The 19,749-nt window shown below is 37.6% G+C and overlaps 1 protein-coding gene across 1 annotated transcript; it reads right to left on the reverse strand.

The window, feature by feature from the left end:
• Window positions 1–1,513: 1,513 nt before the first annotated feature.
• Window positions 1,514–9,726, reverse strand: LOC142624003 (26S proteasome non-ATPase regulatory subunit 1 homolog B-like). Its single transcript, XM_075797497.1, has 13 exons — window positions 9,464–9,726; window positions 6,553–6,622; window positions 6,041–6,146; window positions 5,788–5,899; window positions 5,544–5,712; window positions 4,933–5,408; window positions 4,681–4,816; window positions 4,311–4,559; window positions 4,003–4,223; window positions 3,654–3,912; window positions 3,120–3,352; window positions 2,534–3,041; window positions 1,514–2,174 (listed from the first exon to the last, which is right to left on the reverse strand). The coding sequence occupies exons 1-13, from the start codon at window positions 9,607–9,609 to the stop codon at window positions 1,848–1,850; spliced, it is 3,012 nt and encodes a 1,003-aa protein (XP_075653612.1). The 5' UTR covers window positions 9,610–9,726; the 3' UTR covers window positions 1,514–1,847.
• Between the last annotated feature and the right edge of the window lie 10,023 nt (window positions 9,727–19,749).

Genomic DNA, 19,749 nt, shown 5'->3' on the forward strand with positions numbered 1-19,749 from the left:
AACATGGGCATAAATCCTTTATCGTATAGGGCAATTAAATGTCAATTTCTCTACCAATTTTGACTTGGCTTTGTCCCTCCCAACTGAAATTTGAGCTATGTATGTACGTGTACTCTCCTTTAAAAAATAGCAAAAACAAAAACAAAAACAAAAACAAAAACAGAAAACCAGTGAGATGTACTCCGGTGATATATCATCAGATTTATATATAGTATGGATGAACGCTTGAAGAATTAAGTTCTACATATATAATATATTATCCCATCTTCGTATTTATTTATCTTTCTTTTTTTTTTCTTTTTCACAACGTTACTGGACATATCATTTATCTCGTTCGTTAGAAAAATGATTATAATTGAAAATATTTTAACATTCGAAGCATAAAAATATTGTAAACTGTGGAGTATTTTATTCAAGCAAAATAAAATTCAATTTTTTGCTCAAAGAATTTTAATAAATCATCTTTTTTATTGTAAAAAAACAGTAGAGGTCCCTAAATGAAGATGGCATGTCCCTTCCATCCATGGCTTTTTCTAAAAGAGATAAATTCAATAAGAATGTGGTATAAAATCCAAGTTTTATCCCTCCAATCCCAACATGTCACATCATTATATTACATATTAAAAAATAGGCAGAATCACACTCAATCAATTCTAATACTTATTTGAAAATCCAACGTAATTGTGAGTTTAAGATATTATGTGTAGGAAGATATATTAAGTTTTAAATAAAAAGTTAATGTTACAATCTTTTATTAAATAGTATAAAACATAAATTTTACACATTACTCTTACCAAATTTGGACCCTTGGTATTCGAGGCTGGCTGAGTTTGGTTCTTTTTTTCTTTTTTTTGAAAAAGAGCCCATTTGCAATTGTAGTAGGCGAGAAATTATAAAGTACTCATGATGAACAAGTGAGGTGGTTCATCATTCCACTAAAAGACTCCCCCACCTATTTAAAATAACTGAATTAGAAAAAAAATTTAAACAAAAACTGATTACTAACTTAATAACTTTAAACAAGTGAAAATTTTTTAGTAAAATGATAAATAAATGACGTGATCCACCAAATGACCATATAATTTCCCTTTTAAGGATGCACTTTCACGTTTACAAAACTAAAAAAAGCACAACTTCAAAACTATACCATGCATATGCCACGTATTCAAACTTCCGACGTAATTTGTGTTTTTTAAGGCCCAAAAAGCTCTAACTTAACAAAACGGGCTCTGGACTCTTTTTCAACAGGTATCGTTTGGGGTGAATCGTTTGGGGTGAGTGACGCACATGACGTGATTGCAAATGTCATTATTACTAATTGATGCCACAATGTTCGGCGGGGAAAGGAATCCAATGACAATGAGCCACAGCGCCTTTTTTTTTTTTTTTTTTTTTTCATCTCAAGGGGACCTAAAAAAAGGGCCGGTGAAAGAAAAGAATGACGGTGGTTCACGAGAGGCTACTTTTTCACTCAGCTATTATCTTTATTTTTATTTTGTCTGCGACTCTATTCTTTTTGCAAATAATTTCACTCAAGTAAATGACAAAGAACAATTCGGAATACAAAATTCTTGACACATGGAATGGAAGTAATGAATCCTAAGTAGTCATACAGATTGGTTTTTCGTTGTAAATACTAAATACAATACATGTTAAATTATGAAGAAAAAAAACCTTTTCATGTTCCTCTTCGGTTTAAATTCCTGCAAACTTTAACTTTGGTTACCCAGAACGATGCAGGGCACAATTACTGGCACAATTTTGTCTTCAATCATAGAGCACCACCTGAGTTTCTGTGCATCAAGTGAATTTTCCCACCCAAAGGAAGAAATAAATGAGCACCATAATCATGACGTGTATTCAAACGGCTGAGGAGGCTGAGGTTCCTCATCAACTGCCATGGCTGATGCAGAACCCTGCTGTCCTGTTGCTGCTGCTCCACCAGCAGGTGATGCTGCAGTTGCAGGTGTGTCCGTAAGAGAGAGTACCTCAGGTTCAGTGGGACGTAAGTCTCTAAGTAGAACAAACCCTGAAGGTGCTAACTTCACTGGCACGTATCTGCTATCTTCCAGAAATTTAATAAATTTCTCCTGAGCAGGAACTACCCTGGCAGGGTTGGTCAGCATTTCAAAATAAGCCTCAGGCTCTGATTTTTTCTCTGGTGAGCTATCAACCTGGCATGCAGAAGGTAACAATTATGTGATGCCAAAATCTAACCAATTTTGCGAGTCATTGAGTCTGGGCATAACAGATCATTTTGCTTCTTTTTTTTCTTTTTCTTTTTTCTCTCTAGGGTTAAACCATCTTATCTAAAAACTATTTGATATTATATCATAATGACATTTTATTAATTTACATTTTAAATTGAACCTGGTCATAGAATTGAAAAGGTTGGCATCAGTCATGAAACAGCTTTAAAACCACCAATTCTAAGTTCAAAACTTGACTTCATTGAACAATTCATATTTTATAACAATATCTAAGAAAAGATGGTAAAGGGTAAAAAATGGCGACAAAGCAAAGAATGACATACCTGCATAGAATCTGCATCCTTCTCACTAGATGATTTTCCTTTCCCGCTATTGGAAGACTCTGTCCCAGATAACTTATCAGCATTTGCCTTCTGATCAGCTTCTTTCTTGGCCCTAGCTTTGGCCTTTGCTGATGTTGACAGAACCGCTGTGGGAAGTTTTACAGCAGAAGTAGTTGTGGGAACAGTAGTTGGTTTAGGATATTCAAAAAGTGATGGTTTTGCATGAGATAAGAACTCAAACTTTGGAACTTTCAAGTCATAGTTCAGTCCAATAAAAGCAGTGGGTGAGAATGCCAAGCTTATGAAATATATAAGGGGATACCAATACCAAAACTGGCTAAAAACTGCTAGACCAACTACTGCAGTGACTTTATCATGTTTTGTCTTGGAAAGCAGCCTTATGGTTACATTCCTTCCACCCGCATCAAGAATTCCAGAGGCTAAGATTGCACCCATCTTGCTCATGGTGTCTTCATGCTTATCCAGAATTATTTTTTCCAATTGTCGCCTAGAATTAAAAGAGATGTTAGAAACATAAAAATTAACTGAGAGTCGGAGATAAATGCAAATAATACTAACACAATACCTGAATGTTCCAACACGAGAATCACTGGCTTCACTAATCTGGACCATAACCATAGCCATTGCAATGAGGGCACCTTGACGGACAAAATCAACAACATCTGATGTCAAAGGCTCTAGCAAAGATATAGCCTCACTCAACCCAGTACCAGCACAGGAAATGCCCACTGCAAGAGCCGCACCATATCGAACATGAGGGTTGTAAGACTCAGACAGCAATGAGACAATTCTAGGAGTCTGCAGTTTAAGTGAGATCCGCAGCAGTTCATCAGGGGAACTTATAAACAATGGAAAAAGAAAAAAAAAACACACACACACACACACACATATATACATATATATATATATATATATATCTATACAAAATTAAAAATAAGCAAAAAAATAAAAATAAAAATAAAGATAAAAAGGAAAAACAAGGGGGAAAAAGGCTTGCAAAAAGAAGAGGATGAAACATTCATTCAAGTTGCATTGAGAACAAAAAAGGCAAAAGCAAGATCAGGGAGCAAATCAATGGAAGAAACAAGAAACAACCAACCTGCTCTGGCTCAGAGTACAGGACAAACCCAAGTGCTAGAACAGCAGTCCTTCTTACATCATCGCTCACATCTGATACAGCAAAGTGCAGTAGCTGTCGAATGGCTTTATTGTTTGCTGTCCCCCCATAGGCCAGTGCCAATGCGTACATACCACCATAACGTAGTATAGGATCCTGATCCCGAGTCATCTGCTCAATTAGAGTGTCTGCTTCTTCTTCTCTTCCATAAACAGTAAGAGCAATTCCCAGCGCTAACCCCCTGCAAAATACAATCACCATATAAACAAGAGGTAAAACCATGAACAGAGATTCCTCAGTCCTACAACCAGATCACAAAATAGAACTTTACCTAATGATCTTCTCATGTTGTGTCTCATGTGCATAAGCAAGCATCTCACTTGCCTTCTCACTTGCAGTTCCAACCATAAGTAAACCCATACTGATGCCAGCAGCTTCGCCAGCAACAGCACTGTCAGTGTAGAGAACATTCTTTATGTCATCATAGATATCCTCATCAGCAGTTCCTAGAGCTGCTAAACCAAGACCTAAGCATGCACCATGCTGGATAACCTGCACCCAAAAATCCCAATATAAACACTGTTGATAATTAAAATTCCTTGGCTCTGAAAAATGCTACCGTTGTTTTAAAATATGCACCTCCACATTAGTACTACGCAGGCTATCTCGAAGGAATTGTTTGATGCCCTCCCCATGGTTGGCATGGATAAGACCCAAAGCATAAAGTGCTCCACCTTCCGAGTATGGACTGCCACCACCACCGGCCCCACCCTGAGGTAAGTAAGGTGCCATTAGTGACCTCCCCTGTTGCAAGTGGCCTCTATGAATAACACCAAGACCAGCAGTTGCACTAAACTTAGCCCAATTTGTGGCTCTGCTCAACCAGTCCTGAAAATTTATAAAAATAAAAATAAAAAAACAAAAGAGGGGGGGGGGGGGGGATAAGTATACATAAAAAAATAATATATCCTTACAGAACAAAAACTGCAAAACACAAAATCTGACTCACTAGATTCTCCCTAAGAAAGGTATCAACTGTAGTTCCCGCATGCATAATCGCATTAGCATAGATTGTTGCACTATGACAGACACTATTTCTCATCTCAACAGACTGCTTTATTGTCTTTAGGATAAGAAGATCCGATCTGTACGCAAATCACAGCCAACAGAGAGTAAGAACCTAATCACTATTTGTTTCCAAGAGACAAATTTGCATACAAACTAAGAAATTAAAAGGACAGCAAGAAACCAACTGCCTCACTTGTTATGACTGTACAAGAATTGTAGAGTCAACTGTATCGACGTCTCTCCTGACAAAATTCCTTTAATCTTGGTCAACCTCTCAGCATACATTACTTCGTTTGGATCAGTTTCATGCACGTTCAGATTAGAAGCAGAGCTTCGATCGGTCATTTGAACATCCTCTGGAGTGGTGGAACTTTCATTTTGAGCAGATTCTGGTTCAACAGATGCTGGCTGCACTGGTTCTGAAGATTGAGTCTTGGGAGTTGAAAGGAAATCTCTCACTTTTATGAGAAATGCTTGGTGCTCGTTTTCTACAAGATCAAAGGCTATTTGAAATGCCAAGAGAGCTTCATCCTTATTTTCAGAGCGTAGAAGCTTTTCCAGTATGCTTGCAACGCCTTCAGGTTCATCCAAGAACATAAGACACTGACAGATACTCAAATAATCAGGAGATGGGAGCTTTTGATACACTTGAACAAGGAGACGCAAAACCTGGAGAAAGAACCAAACAAGGATTGATGTCTGTCAATCATATCCCTTGTACTGAGATCCAATACAGAGGTCCAACAGCTAGTACAGAAATACAAACTATAAATATCCAACACACTAGCACACCAATCTACTCACCTCATGCCGATATTCTCTAAGATTAACAAAGGAATGTGAGACATTAATACAATAAGATAATGTCCCATGAACATTATCACTCTTGGTGATTGCTTCCTCAAGTTTATCCAATCTTCGGCATTCAATTGCAATGCCCATAGCTTGTGGGTATTTCCCATCAGCAATACACCTATAATGAAGAAATTGTAAGATAGCTTAAAGACCTGAGGTGTCACGTTTAATTAAAAGAGTGGAGGTTTCATACTTATCCAACATTCTCTCCACAATTGCTTCTAGTCTAGGGTCCACCTTTGCCGCTTCATCATTTGATTCTGCTGCCTTAGTCTTAAGATTGGCGTATTCATCTATAGCTTTAGCTGTGGAGGAGCAAAAAATAAAAATGATAATCTAAGCATATTGATCATAAAATTAATTCAACTTAAATATATTACATCCACTTCTTAATATATTTGAATCAATTTCATGATTAAAATACAAAGAAAGATGATAACTCTTACCAAGAAGCGTATGAACATAGTCTGAATCTTCTGAAACATCAAATAGAGAACCCGCTCCAAGTGCATAAGACAATGAATCATTTAGTTCACTTAAGTAGTAGAAGACCTGAGGAGGAAAAAAATTCTATGTCTTGTAAAGAGAACAGTTGTAAAAAGAAATATATATTCAAGCAGTAAAAGGCAGAAATAGGAAAGAAGATGCTCAATAGACAACCACCTAAACTTCCAAATCTAAACTTCCAAATCTACCTAACAGATTATCCTGGTTGCTAGTTCAAGAATGTTCTGATTAGCCAGTAGTACGTTACCCAATAAATAATCATTGCCTTTTTTTTTGTTCTTTTTCCAACCCAATGTATCTGGAACCCAATGTATCTGGATGAGAACGGTCTCATCCAGATATAGTGCAGAAGAGAATAGATTTCCTAAAAGCAACATATGGCGCTTGAAGCAATGATAGATATGCTAGTTTTCCAGGGAACGAAAACAAGAAAACAACATCAGTCTCCTACCTTTGATACAAGCAGTGCAGCAAGTTGTCTCTGATGCTGATCAAACTCCTCATCTTCATACAAACTTTCTCTGCATTACAATGTACCATAAACTGTCATTTCTAAAGAAGAAAACCAATACAAATATTAAATTATAAAAGAAAAAATGCCTAAAATCAAATAAGAAGCTGTCAAATATTGTCAAAAATGAAAGCTTCATATGAAAGCCGTTGCTGGGGTTCTTCGAATTGTTCTTCCATCATTGAGTTTCTTTCTTCCCTTAGTAGTATCCCCTAAGCTGCTTTTTCTATCTTTGTTGTTGTTTGTTGCTTTTTCTTGTGTTCACCATCATGAACACCTTGTACTTGCATTATTCGTTCTTTCTTCATCATTAATACTATTCTTATTACTTATCAAAAAAGAAAGCCGTCGAACAAATGGGAGGGGAGACATTGTAATGGCTTAAAAGAAAAGCAGGAAGATTGAATGTATAAAAAAAAATGGACTTCTTGTCCATAAATAATATTTCACTTAAAATTGCAGGCAATTAATATAAAGTTGCAAACAATTACTGTGTTCATTTCATGATGCTGTGTAGAATCCAAAATAATTTCAGAATGAAATAGAGTAGAATGGTATTTTTTTAATATGTAATATTGAAATAGAATAGAATGATACTACAGAGGAGAGCGCATTGCTATACATGCTTCCTGTCACGCTTCACATACTCATAAATCCTTTCTCAAGATTTTTTTTGGTCCCTAACTTCTCTTGAGACCCATTATTGTATGGCTTTTTAGCTAGCTTAGCAGAGGTGTCAAGGGCAGAATCAAGATAATTGAAATCCCAATTAAAGTCACTAGTGAAAATTCCTATTTTGAGTTAGGTGGCATGTGACTGGCAGCCATTGAGATATCCATGATTCATTACTAACATGCCTATGGATGCAATCACTGAGGGTTATTACAGGAATACCTATTGCAACATTCTTGCTAGGGGCCTATTAATTATATCCAAACTAGGAAGGACTAAGACAAATTTGGTATATGGATAAGTTACAATACATACACAGCTATATGCGAATCCACACAAACACACAGCTAACTTATAGTATCCATGCTTCCCAGTCAATCCAGCAGACCAATCACAACTCAATCAGCATATTGATTTCCAATATACATTGGCCAAACATCTGGGTGTGACATTACAACCAAACGGAACATCAACTTCTGAGATTGATGCAAAAATCCAACCAAAACTGAAAGAGTCCATTACTATTAATTGACCAAGTTTGTTGATTACATAACCAAAAATATATATTGGTCGAATGATTACCGCACATCAGTGATACAGTTTGAAACTCCTAATCCATTTAGGTTTTTCACCATAAATCCCTAATATTAATATTCCCAAGAAAGTTTTCATCCTAAGCTCTACTTCCCCATCAGACACCAAATTATAACAAAAACAATCAAGGCACAAAAAGTAACCATATCCCAATATCATATTGCAAGTTGTTCAGGAGTATTAAAATGAAAAATTGTGAATCTGTAAACACTTGCTATAACTGCTGAACAAATGTACCCCAAGCCCAAGGGTGAGGGTCAGTGTAATTGCTTAAAAGAATATCTAAGAGATTATATACATTAAACAAGCATGTAATAATCAAAATCATGGTCCCAGCATTAATTACCTCAACCCACAAATCAAAAATATTTGGAATTTCTGTCCATTAATAACACTTCACTTAAATTTGTAGGCCATTTATATAGCATCCTTCCATTCAATTTAACTTGCTGGTTTTAATTTGAAGATGCAATGTTGAAATCCGAAATAATTTCAGAGGGAATTAGAATAAAAGGGCATTACAGTGCACAGGACCATTATTATAATTCAACAGCTATCTTTTTATGCCTATTTTTTTTCATTGTTCTTCATACTTTTTTATTAGCTCCATTAGTGTTCAGACTTATTTTGCATCAGACAGAAATAAGGCAGCATAAGACCACATGCTTTTAGACGCAATATTTGAGAGAATTATTGGAAACAGCTACAGCAACTTTCTCATTAGGGAAGAGCAAAATCATACCTCCTCCAACTCCTTGAAGCCTGACTCTAATGGCCCGTTTAGATAGAGGGGAGGAGGGAGAGTGGAAGAGAGTAGAGTAGAGTTGGCTTAAAATAGACTAATTTTAGGCTAAATCTCCTCTACTCTACTCTACTCTACTCCCTCTCCCTCTCCCTCTCCCTCTCCCTCTCCCTCAATCCAAAAGGGCCATAAACAACAAATTGGGAACCAGAAATTTATCTTTCTAAACATGTTAGATAAATCTTATTTACCTAATTGGAACCAAAAACCTTGGTGAGTTGACAAAAACAAAAACAAAACAAAACAAAAACCCTGAAAGATTTAGGTATCACTACTTCCTTTACTTCACAGCATACTAAACATTTGTTATATATTGGCCAATAAATTACCAAACATCAGATGCTGCACACGAAGCATAACCCACTTAGGAAATTACCATTCTGTTCAATTATGCAAACATTACAATAACAATATCCCCTAACATTAATGTTCAAATTAAGTCTTCCTAATTTCCCATCAGACAACCAACTTCAACCCAAAAAATACAAATACAAATTTCTTTCACAGCTTCAAGAACCCTAGTCATATAACTAGAACATAAGAGTTAAATTAAAGGTTGGGTTGCTTGGTAATAGATTTAAACTTTTGCAGCTTTTTTTCTTCTTCTTCCACAATGAAAAACCAGAACGACATGGAAAACATAGAATTCAATAAACTATAGGAAACAAAGTTCAAACATTTAACTTTCTAAATCTACAGATCGAGAGCAACAAGAACCGAAACCCTAATCAAAGAGATATCCAAGCGAGAACAGAAAGTTGAAGAGAGAATGAGAGAAAGTACATGATGGGAACGCTGGTGGAGATCTCGGGCCAAAAGTTGTCGACAAGATTGTTGAGGTTGGAGAGAGCGTGGAGCTTGAGCGAGGGGTGCGTCTCGTTGAGCATAGCCAGTAGCCCACCCGCCGAGCTCACCATTGTAGCCGCCATGGCTGCTGAAGATTTAGCTTACTGTGTTATCTCGGTGATCCCAAACCCTAGGCGGTCGGAGAAGACGAGAGCGAAAGAAAAAGGAGAGAGGAAGAGTGTGCGAGTGAATGAACAACGAGAATAATTTGATTGCTTTAGGTATCTATTTATATTTAAAATAATAAATATTATAATGAAAATTAAACTTACCCAACAAGTCACTACAACTTTTATTCATATTCAATTATTATACTGTATTAATCTTGTATCCAAAAAAAATTATTATTATATTAGCTTTATATATGTATATTGTGGGGTTTTTTTTGCATATGTGAGACTGGACCGCTTCCTGCTGCACTAGGTCCAAAGTTTTCTGAATCAGAGAGTTGGGACCGGTTCAATAGCAACTCCTCCTTGGTTTGGCTTGTGCGCAAACGATGCCCCTGTTAGCCAAGCCTTAATCACACGCCAATGGCAGGCAGAGCTGTTAGATTAACTACGACAGGCAGATACAATAAAAACAATAATAAAAAATCTTTTACGATTCAGACAAAAGTGAATAATGGGCTCTGTTAATGAATGCTCATTTTTAGGAAACAGCAACAAAAGGTAAGTATATAATAAACAATAGTAAGCTTATTCAAGGAAAACATGTAAGTCTGCTATCAAGCTACGTTGCCGAATCTAAGTCAAGAAGGGGAATCGCCTCTTCAACGCCACTAATCTCTCTAAAGGAGAAATTAACTGCTTTGAAGGGGGCGGGCCTGAATGACTTGTATTTAGAGAGGTCCTTTACCGTTACTAGAGAACATGGGTCGAAGAGGGAGAGAGAGATCGACCCATTCGGTGCATGCCTACCACTCTGTTCTCTTTGTTTTTACTCTTCTTTCTATTCTCTCTCTCTAATTTTTTCTCTATTTTCCCTTGGTTTTTACTCTCACTGTTTTTTCTTAGTTCTAGTGACTATCCTCCCAAAGGTTGCTCTGTCCTCGCTGTGCACAGCAAATGCTCTTTATATAATGTCAACCATGGCTGGCTTTTACCATTTTAGCCCTTAACCGTTTTTGTCTGGTACGGGTGTCCTTGCTGACCATTACTAACTAGTTAGTCACCCAGCCAGCGCCACTTACCTGCGCTAGCCGCGTCGCTCCACCTCACTAGACAAAGAAGACTCTTTTATTTGTTTGATTGCCGTGGCATTCTTACCTACCACGGTGTAAGTACTCTCCGTCCCTCATGGCATGCACCTAGTAGTTCCAACTCAGCTTTGCCTCTTTTGGGTGGTATGTCATCCCAGCAGGACACTGCCTCCAAAAGAGCTTGAGCAAGAAACACGAAAATTGGTTTTTCCCCTTCCCCACCGCCAAACTATGCTCTCTTACCTCTGACCCATAACCAACCACTTCTTGTATTGGCTGGGTACAGGCTGGTGGTATTTGGGCCTTGCGCGTGCCTTACTTCCATGCTCGTCTAAATTCTGCCCGCTACTTATGTGTTTATTGTCGTCTGAAGGTCCATCTACCCATTCTGCTATTCATCTTTGGCCTCTTATGGTGTGAGCTTCTTTCCCTGACTTTTCATTTATGGCTTGCCTCTTTAAGGGTTGGGCCTTACCCGATTGTGGACTGTTCCGTGCTTTTATTCTCAGCCTTGTTATTTGCTTCCTGCCACATCATTTAGTTATGCCTGCCGTGAAGTTTGCTTGACCCAAGGCTGTTGGGCATCTTCGGGCTTTACTATTCATTCCTTCTCTGATGGCCAAATAAACTCATTAGGCCCTTTACTACTTGCGGGCTTCCTTGTCCCGCCTATTTCCCTTTAGGCATCCTTGGCTCGTTTACTTTCTTGGGGCATCCTCGGCCCTTTCAAATTCTATGCTTTCCATGGACTTTTACTAACTCATTAGGCTTCCTTGGCCCAAGTACTTCATACTTTATCTTTGGGGCTCATGGATTCTCCATTACCCCTTACTCTCTTTACTTATATTGCGTTGGGCCTGCTGTGACAGCTGTAGCTCATTCTCACTTTTCTACATCCATACTGCCCATGGGTTTGCTATTTCTTTCTTCCAGGCCTTCTTAGGCCCATTTACTTCTTCAGGGTCCATTTGTTTGCTTTATGGACCTAAGATCCATTATTCCTGCCACTTGAGCTTAATGGTATTTCCATCCCACTTTCTTCTGCCCATGTCTTTGGGTTTTTCCTCCTGCTAGGCTTCTAAAAAAAAAGAGCATCTACATATATATATATAAGTAAAATATAAACCTTATATATTAGTATTATTCTTAATTATTGCGAAAGGACAAAGTTTTGTTTTTTTAGAGGAAAAAACTGGAGCTTTATTAATGTAAGCCTTCTAAATCAGCTTGAAATACATAATAAACTTGTGGTGGAACATCCTCCATTTACACTAAAAAATCTTGAATGTTAATAACATATCTTGCCAAATTATGAGTAACAGAGTTACCTTCTCTCTTAGTATAAGAGTAAAGTAATTGATCAAAATTTTGAAACTAACCCTTCACATCCCCGTGTAGCAAACCAAATGAAGCCAAAGAAAAATCATCTTCCATCAGAGCTTTAATCACTACCTAGGAGTCTCCCTTGAGGACAGCAAGTGAATGGGCATTTGGAGCAATCTAACTAGCGAGGAATTCTGCCAAACATTCACTGGATAGTTGAGCTACTTGGTGAATAGTGCAAGCGGCTTGATGAAGCTGAACCTAGTTTCGTTGTGTCCAGATCGACCACGTCGTAACAGCGAAAAGATCCAAATTTTCTTTCCTGCATAATAATCCATGACAGGGTTTCCTTTAAGTCCAAAAATTGAATTGCACTTCTGAAACTCCACAACTCTAGATCAGACCAAACTATATCAAGCTCATGACATGACCATAACGCATGTAATGGATTTTCTGATGTAGAACGGCAACGGTCACACAGAGCATCTTTGATGATGGTACGTCGGACTAAGGACTCTTCGTTGATAGCATTCCGACAAGCCTTCCACAGCAAATTGTTCACCTTTTGTGGCACTCGCAGGGACCAAATGCCATTCCAAATATGCTTATCTTGGTTTGGAGAGGACTGTGCAACACCTAGTTCAGATTCTTCTTTAAGAAACCTATACCCTAACTTGCAGCTGTACTTCCCATTATTCGAATGAGGCCAAATCAAAACATCCTTCAAAGCAGCACGTGCTAGGTGGATTTTTTTTTAATGATATCAACTTCCTCCGGTGCGAATAAGCCATCAACCAAATCAGCCATCCATTGTCTTGTAGTTGGATCAATTAAACAGTCCACCATTGAGTTCTTAAAATGAAAGGACAAAGGCTTCGGTTTTATAGTATATATATAGATGGATAAAGTTTAGTTACAAAATTGGTTGTAACATTAGGCTATAACCTTACTCCATAAAATAAAATATTACTAAATATTTTGAAAATCAACCATTGAATTGCATGTTCTTTATGCTTTTAATACACATGTCAATTTTTTTGTCAATTGGATATTTTATTTACTATATGATCTATAAACTTATATTTTATGCATAATTTTAAATTACAAAAACTTGCAATTTAAATAATTTAATTATTGATGAGCTATTGATCTTTATTTTTCTAGACATTTTGCAAGCATAGAGGATATAAGAAGAAGTTGTAGACTAATGAACAAAGCTTTATTAATTTTATATATCTATATAGGATAAAGTTTAGTTACAAAATTAGTTGTAACCTAAGGCTACAACCTTACTTAATATCTTTTTATTGGAAGTGAATTTTGATAAATCCACCATTGGATGATATATTCTTCTTATATTCTCCATACTTGCAAAATTTCTAGAAAATTAAAAATTGATAGCTATGCCATCAATAAATTGTTTAAATTGCAAGTTTTTGCAGTTTAAAATTATGCATAAAATAAAAGTTTATATATCATATAGTAAATAATATCCAATTGACATGTGTATTAAAAGTATAAAGAACATGCAATTCAATGGTTGATTTTCAAAATATTTAGTAATATTTTATTTTATGGAGTAAGGTTATAGCCTAATGTTACAACCAATTTTGTAACTAAACTTTGTCCATCTATATATATATACTATAAAACCGAAGCCTTTAACCATTTGTTGACCTGCTCCACAATTTTCCACATCATCACCCATATTAGTTATTTATTTATGTTTTATTTTTTTGAAAAAGAAACATCCCGACTCTTTACCCAAACCTTAACCCTAATAACCTATCTTCTTTCACTCTCTTCTTTTTTCTCGACTCTTCTTACTTCCAAATGTTCAGTTGTTGAACCCTAAATACTTAAAAGCTAACTATTCCACCACTTCTCCAAGTTTACTCTTCTCTCTTCATGCTGCCCCTCGTCCCTTTCTCATTGGCTTAAACGCAAAGCATCTCAGCCAAACCCTTCACCTCTTCTCTCAATCTCGCTCTCTCTATTCATAGTCTCTGCTGGCTCAAGTCTTGGCCTCTAAAGCTTGGTACATTTTTGTAATCCTATTTGGTTCTAGAGAACATGTTGGTTTCATATGATTTTGTTTCCCTCTTTTCATAGTAAAGTTAAGCTATTGATAATGAATGTTGTATTAATAGAATGAGAATATTTAGGTGGTTAGAAAATTTGCAGTCAACATTTAACAAAAGGGTATATTACCTCTGTTTTGTTGCCTAGGTATTACACGAAAGGACAAAGTTTTTTTGGATTTTACCATCTTTTTTATTTGCAATTGTGGATTACTTTGTAAGTTTTGTTATATATATATATATATATATATATATATATATATATATATATATATATATATATATATATATATATTCTTGGGGTTTGCCTCTCTTTTGTTTTTCATGAGTATCATATTATGATCTCTCTCATTTGCAGGGAAGATCATTTATTTTCATTCTATTATTTATCTGTTCTTTAAAGTGAACTCCACATGCTTGAAAAAATGTCTTAGTTAAATTTTATAGATAATTTAAATAGGTTGGATAAAGATCTTGCATTGGGTGCAACTTATATCTACAGATAGCCATTTGAATGATGGAAATATGAGGTATATTTCCTCCTGAAATCCCATTTAGTAGGTAAGGAGGAAGTTTTCCTAGGATGGACTATTGTAACAATAGATGATTAATAGGTTGTGGGATGTAATGATAGTGTTGGGCTATTGGGGAAACACCACTTTTGGAACTTAAAAAGCTTTATCCAATGGGGTTTTTTTTAGCCCCAATAAGTATTGGTTATTATAACATCTTCCCTATAAATAGTATTAAGCTTCAACTTAGGTTGGTGATTTCCCTTTACCCTTTTTAAACTTAAAATTTTCTATCTTAAATGGGGTACAAGCTTTCTTCTTTGGAATCAAACTAGCAGTGTTGGGTAGGAAATAAAAGTTTTAGAATTAAGTCCAATAGATGCAAGAACCCAGAATAAGGTTTGTTCTAAAATTTCTTTCCCAATTTTCAAATTAAATATGGCCTTTTATTTGAAGATATGAGAGTTGAAACTTTCAACCTATAAATTAGTTTGTTGATGCCTACTTTGGCAAGAAAGTCCAATAGCAAGAAGAAGCCCAAAAATATAGAAGGAAATAAGGAAGAAGAATTAGTAAAGTGAGAAGAAGGCCATTAATCCCTAATGGCAGGAATAATGGTCCACGGGCCTATAAAATGGTAAAAACACTCCAAAGAAAGCAAATGGGCCCAAGAGAACCCAAAGAATGAAGTAGCAAGCCCATGGGGGTTATGAGAAATGGAAAGCAAGTAAAAATGGGCCAGAAAAACCCAAAGAAAGGAATTAGTAAATGGGGTTGGCGTAAAGACCAATAAACCCCGAAAGTAAAGGATATGGTAATTGAGCTGGAGAAGCCCAAAAGATGTAGCAAAAGCCCATGGGAATGTAAAAATGAAATGGGCCAAGGATGCCCAAAGGAATAAGGCAGGCCGAGGATGCCCAAGGGAATAAGAGGGGCCAAGAAAGCCCAAGATAGTATGAGAATTAACCCAACAAGCACAATTCAAGTGGTAACATGGCAGAATCAACAAAATGGCATGGCAGGAGCGCTAGCAGACCCACTAACTAGAAGTAAAGAGAGATAGGGGCCAAACTGAAGGAAGAAGGACTCATACTCGAGCAAGACCCAGCCCAAAGAATGAAACGAAGTGCAAAAAGTGAAGACCCAGTAACTTATCCACGCCACAAGAGATTAAAAATTGAGCAGCAGAATGTGTAACAAAGACTAGACAAGCCCTTAGGCAATGGCAAACGCATGAACAGCAGGCAGGCCATGGACTTACATGAAAGTGGAGCAAGCACAAACTCAAGCACCACCCACTTGTACCCAGCCAATACAGGGGCGGTGGGCCATGAGTCATAGGTAAGAGAGGGGATGATCTGGCGGTGGGGAGAAGGGGGAAGTCTATTTAGGGATTCCTGCTCAAGCTCTTTTGGGGGGAAATGTCCCACTAGGATGACATACCATCCAAAAGAGGAAAGAATGAGCTGAAATCACTAGGTGTATGCCATAGGAATTAGTAAGAAAGAATACCCAACCCTTATTCGGATGGGAATGCCATTGAGAGTAAGAAAACACAAACAAAACTCTTTTGTCTAGGAATGGAACATGGCATGGCCAGCACAGGGTAGTGGTGATAGCTGGGTAGTCGACAGACCAATGGGTGGTCTGAGAAGGACACCCACATCAAGCCAAAACTAGTTGAGGAGTAAAATAGTAAAACTCATCACAACATGCAGTATAAAGCCTTAGCTGTGCACAGTAAGCAATAAAGCAAGCAAGGTAGGAAGAACAACGAAAGGCAAGCAGAGAGTAGGGAAAAACAAGTGAGGAAAATAGTGAGAAAGAAAACAACAAAAAGTAAGGAAGAAAATAGGGAATATAGCAATAAGAAAAAAAATGGAGAGTATAGAAAAATAGAAGGGATAAAGAGTAAAGTAAGGGAGCAAGAGTGTGATAGGGGCATGTACCAATAGGCTACTCCCTTCTCTCCCTTTTAATAGCCTACTCCCTAGCAAGATTAAAAAGGTTTCGAGGATAAGCCATTTAGGCTTATTCTTTCAAAATGGTCAATTTTCATTGCAGGGCTTCTTTGTGAGATTGCCCACATTAAAGAGTGATCCCTGCCTGGACTTAAGCCTCCTAAGGAAGTAAGCACAGCAAACTAACCACTCCTTTGTTTAATTAGTCAAGCATTAACATTACTTCTTCTTCTTTTATTATTATCATACTCATATCGTTGTGTTTTCCTTGCTAAGAAAGTGGTTTAATCATTATCTTTGGTTAGCAGCCAATATGTTCTTATTTTATTGTATTATGTTCTTCTGCTATAACTTTTTGTGATAGCATCTTCTGCCGTGGGCACGCAACTAAGATCTTAGCTCAAGGGGTTCTAGCTTGCGCACAAGCTAGTTTGGGGTGAGTTTCAGCCAAACCAGTCCCAACTTTCCTACCCCAAAACTACCAGGCCACAATGCGACAGGAAGCAGTCCAGCACAAAAGTACAGAAAGACCCATCACATTTAAATTGGCAACTCTACTAGGGAGTTGGGAAAAAGTCCAGGAAGGTCGATAAAGCCTTCGCAAGTTATGCCCCCAAAATCAAAGACGACGCAAAACATGAGTACAGTGCTCTCGCAGGCAGAGTCAAGGCCAGCAATGCCCCTCTAGCCTAACCAGGCGGAAAGTGTTAATGGAGTAAGGGCTGAACCTCAGCAACAACAAAGGGTTCCCACTGAAAATGCCAAATTTTTCATCGAGGTGCTGTAGTCTGTGCAGCATTCCCAGTAGTAGATAATGGAAGAAATTCGCCAAATGAAGGCGAACAAGACAAAAGAAAAAGGAAGGCAGCATGACCCGAGCATGTGGTAGACAAGGAAGAGACCCCAGTAAGGGTGATCCCGGGAATGCAGAGCAGCATTTCATCACCATGGCCGAAGTTGCAGTACTTCTAGAACAAGAAAGGGCCAAGGCGCCGAATGAAAGGTTTTATGCACAAAGGCTTCCTTATCTGCTGAGAATACTCAGCAAGCCATACCCTGAGAGGTATGAGCCACGAACATTTGCACAATACGATAGCAGAAGGGGAAGTGCCATCGAACACGTGAGCAAGTTTATTGACACTCTCAGTCTCTATGCGACAGATGAGAACTTGTGTCTTCAAAAATTTTCTAAATCCCTATGTGACCGCGCTTACACCTAGTACACCGGTTTGCAACTAGGATTAATCCCAACATGGGATGACATGATAGACGTGTTTTGTACTAAATACTTTCATGGAGAGGAGACAGTATCACTTGCAACTTTGCAAGCAACCAAGCACATCAAGAGATTTAGAGGCATAGCTCTTGACTGTTATGATCATTGTGAGGAAAAGACATTGGTGGAAATGTGTATAAGTAACATGATTATAGAATACAGAGCTGTTTTGGAGAACTTAGAAATCTCCTAGTTTGCATAATTATTACAGAAGGCCATGAAGACCACCCAATCAGTGAGGCCAAGTTCTGATAGGCCCAAAGAAAGAAGTACCACTCTACAAGCCATGACGGCATCTACTGGAGAAAGGAAGAGGAAATCGAAGGGGAGGGAATACGAGACCCCTCCGCCATTGCCATGTACATCAAAGGAGCTAGATGTGCTCCTAGATAAATGGATTGTAGAAGGGGTCTTCAAGCCCAATCAAATTTCCAGGGAACCTATCGAAGAAGAGCGGAGAGACTCGAGTTTCTGCCGTTTGCACAATTATGTGCAACACCCTACCACAGAATGTTGGGCGCTCCATAGGCTCGTACATTGAAGAATCAAAGAAGTAACTCTTGAATTATCTCAGCCAAAAGTCCAAAGAAACCTAATCCCGAACCACAAGGCGAAGGGAGTAGCAGTAATTGTCATTTGCATAGATCCAGGGAAAGATGAAGAGGAAAGACAAGCACTACCTGCCACAGCAATCACCACCTTGCAGAAGAGTTCTAGGTTCAAGAACTTGTTTGATCAATTGGAACTCATAGTAAATGAGCGGAGAATCGCCATGGAGGCCCTAGTGAGCATTGCCTCAGGGGCAAGAGTAAAGTGCTTGTCAGCAGAAACTAGAACTGACAAAGCTCTCTTGAAGGACACAAACAAGATCACTTTCAGTGATGAAGATATGGAAGTGGGATATTTAGATCATAGGAGGCTCCTCTACTTGGCGGCTTCTATAAACCAAATCCTCATAAGAAAGGCCTTAGTCGATACAGGCGCTTCCGTAAACCTCATTCTACTAGGCACATTGCAAGTAGTAGGGATTTTAGAAAAAAAAATACAGGGGTGCCTAATAGAGGTGACAGGATTTGGGGGAAGAGGTGAATATACCGCATGCCACATTCAGTTATGGTTGAAAGTGGGACTAATAGCCTCCTTAGCTCGTTTTCATGCTATAAAAGCGGATGTTTCATATCACATATTGTTGGTGTTGGGAAATATAGACTCCGGTTGATAGAATTAACAAGTTTTAAACCCAAGTTGTTAATTAGATTTATCATGCATAAAACTTGTTAAAACAAACAAACATCAATATCATGTCAAAACTAAGTGCAGCGGAAAAATAAATAAGACAAGATATGATAACCTAGGAAAACCAATGAAACCAACCAGTTTCACTGTAAAAAACTTAGGGGGAAACCTTCCCGTAAAGCAATCCACTATAGTAAAGACAAATTTCAGATCTAGTACAAAACCTTTGTCCCTAGACTCTACAATCTTTGTAGATGAACTCATAGTAGAAACCTTCTTTTTATTATAGTGGATTGCTTTAGGGGAAGGTTTCTCCCCAGGCTTTTTTACTGTGAAACTGGTTGGTTTCATTGGTTTTCCTAGGTCATCATATCTTGTCTTATTTATTTTTCCGCTACACTTAGTTTTGACATGATATTGATGTTTGTTTATTTTAACAAGTTTTATGCATGATAAATATAATTAACAACTTGGGTTTAAAACTTGTTAATTCTATCAACCGGGGTCTATATTTTCCAACAAGTGGTATCAGAGCGGGTACACTCTGATTGGATTAATTTCCTGAGTGTGATCATTGACCCCCGTTGTCATGGATCGTGGACAATCTCTTTTGATACCTCCTTTATTTGATGG

The sequence above is a fragment of the Castanea sativa genome, chromosome 2 (genome assembly GCF_040712315.1).
Source record: "Castanea sativa cultivar Marrone di Chiusa Pesio chromosome 2, ASM4071231v1".
NCBI lineage: Eukaryota > Viridiplantae > Streptophyta > Magnoliopsida > Fagales > Fagaceae > Castanea > Castanea sativa.

Coding starts and splice junctions, on each gene's coding strand:
- LOC142624003 (XM_075797497.1), bottom strand. CDS start 9,609: ATGGCGGCTACAATGGTGAGCTCGGCGGGTGGGCTACTGGCTATGCTC. Junction 4,224..4,310: donor TGCGTAGTACTAATGTGGAG/GTGCATATTTTA, acceptor TTTTGGGTGCAG/GTTATCCAGCATGGTGCATG. Junction 3,913..4,002: donor CAACATGAGAAGATCATTAG/GTAAAGTTCTAT, acceptor TGTATTTTGCAG/GGGGTTAGCGCTGGGAATTG.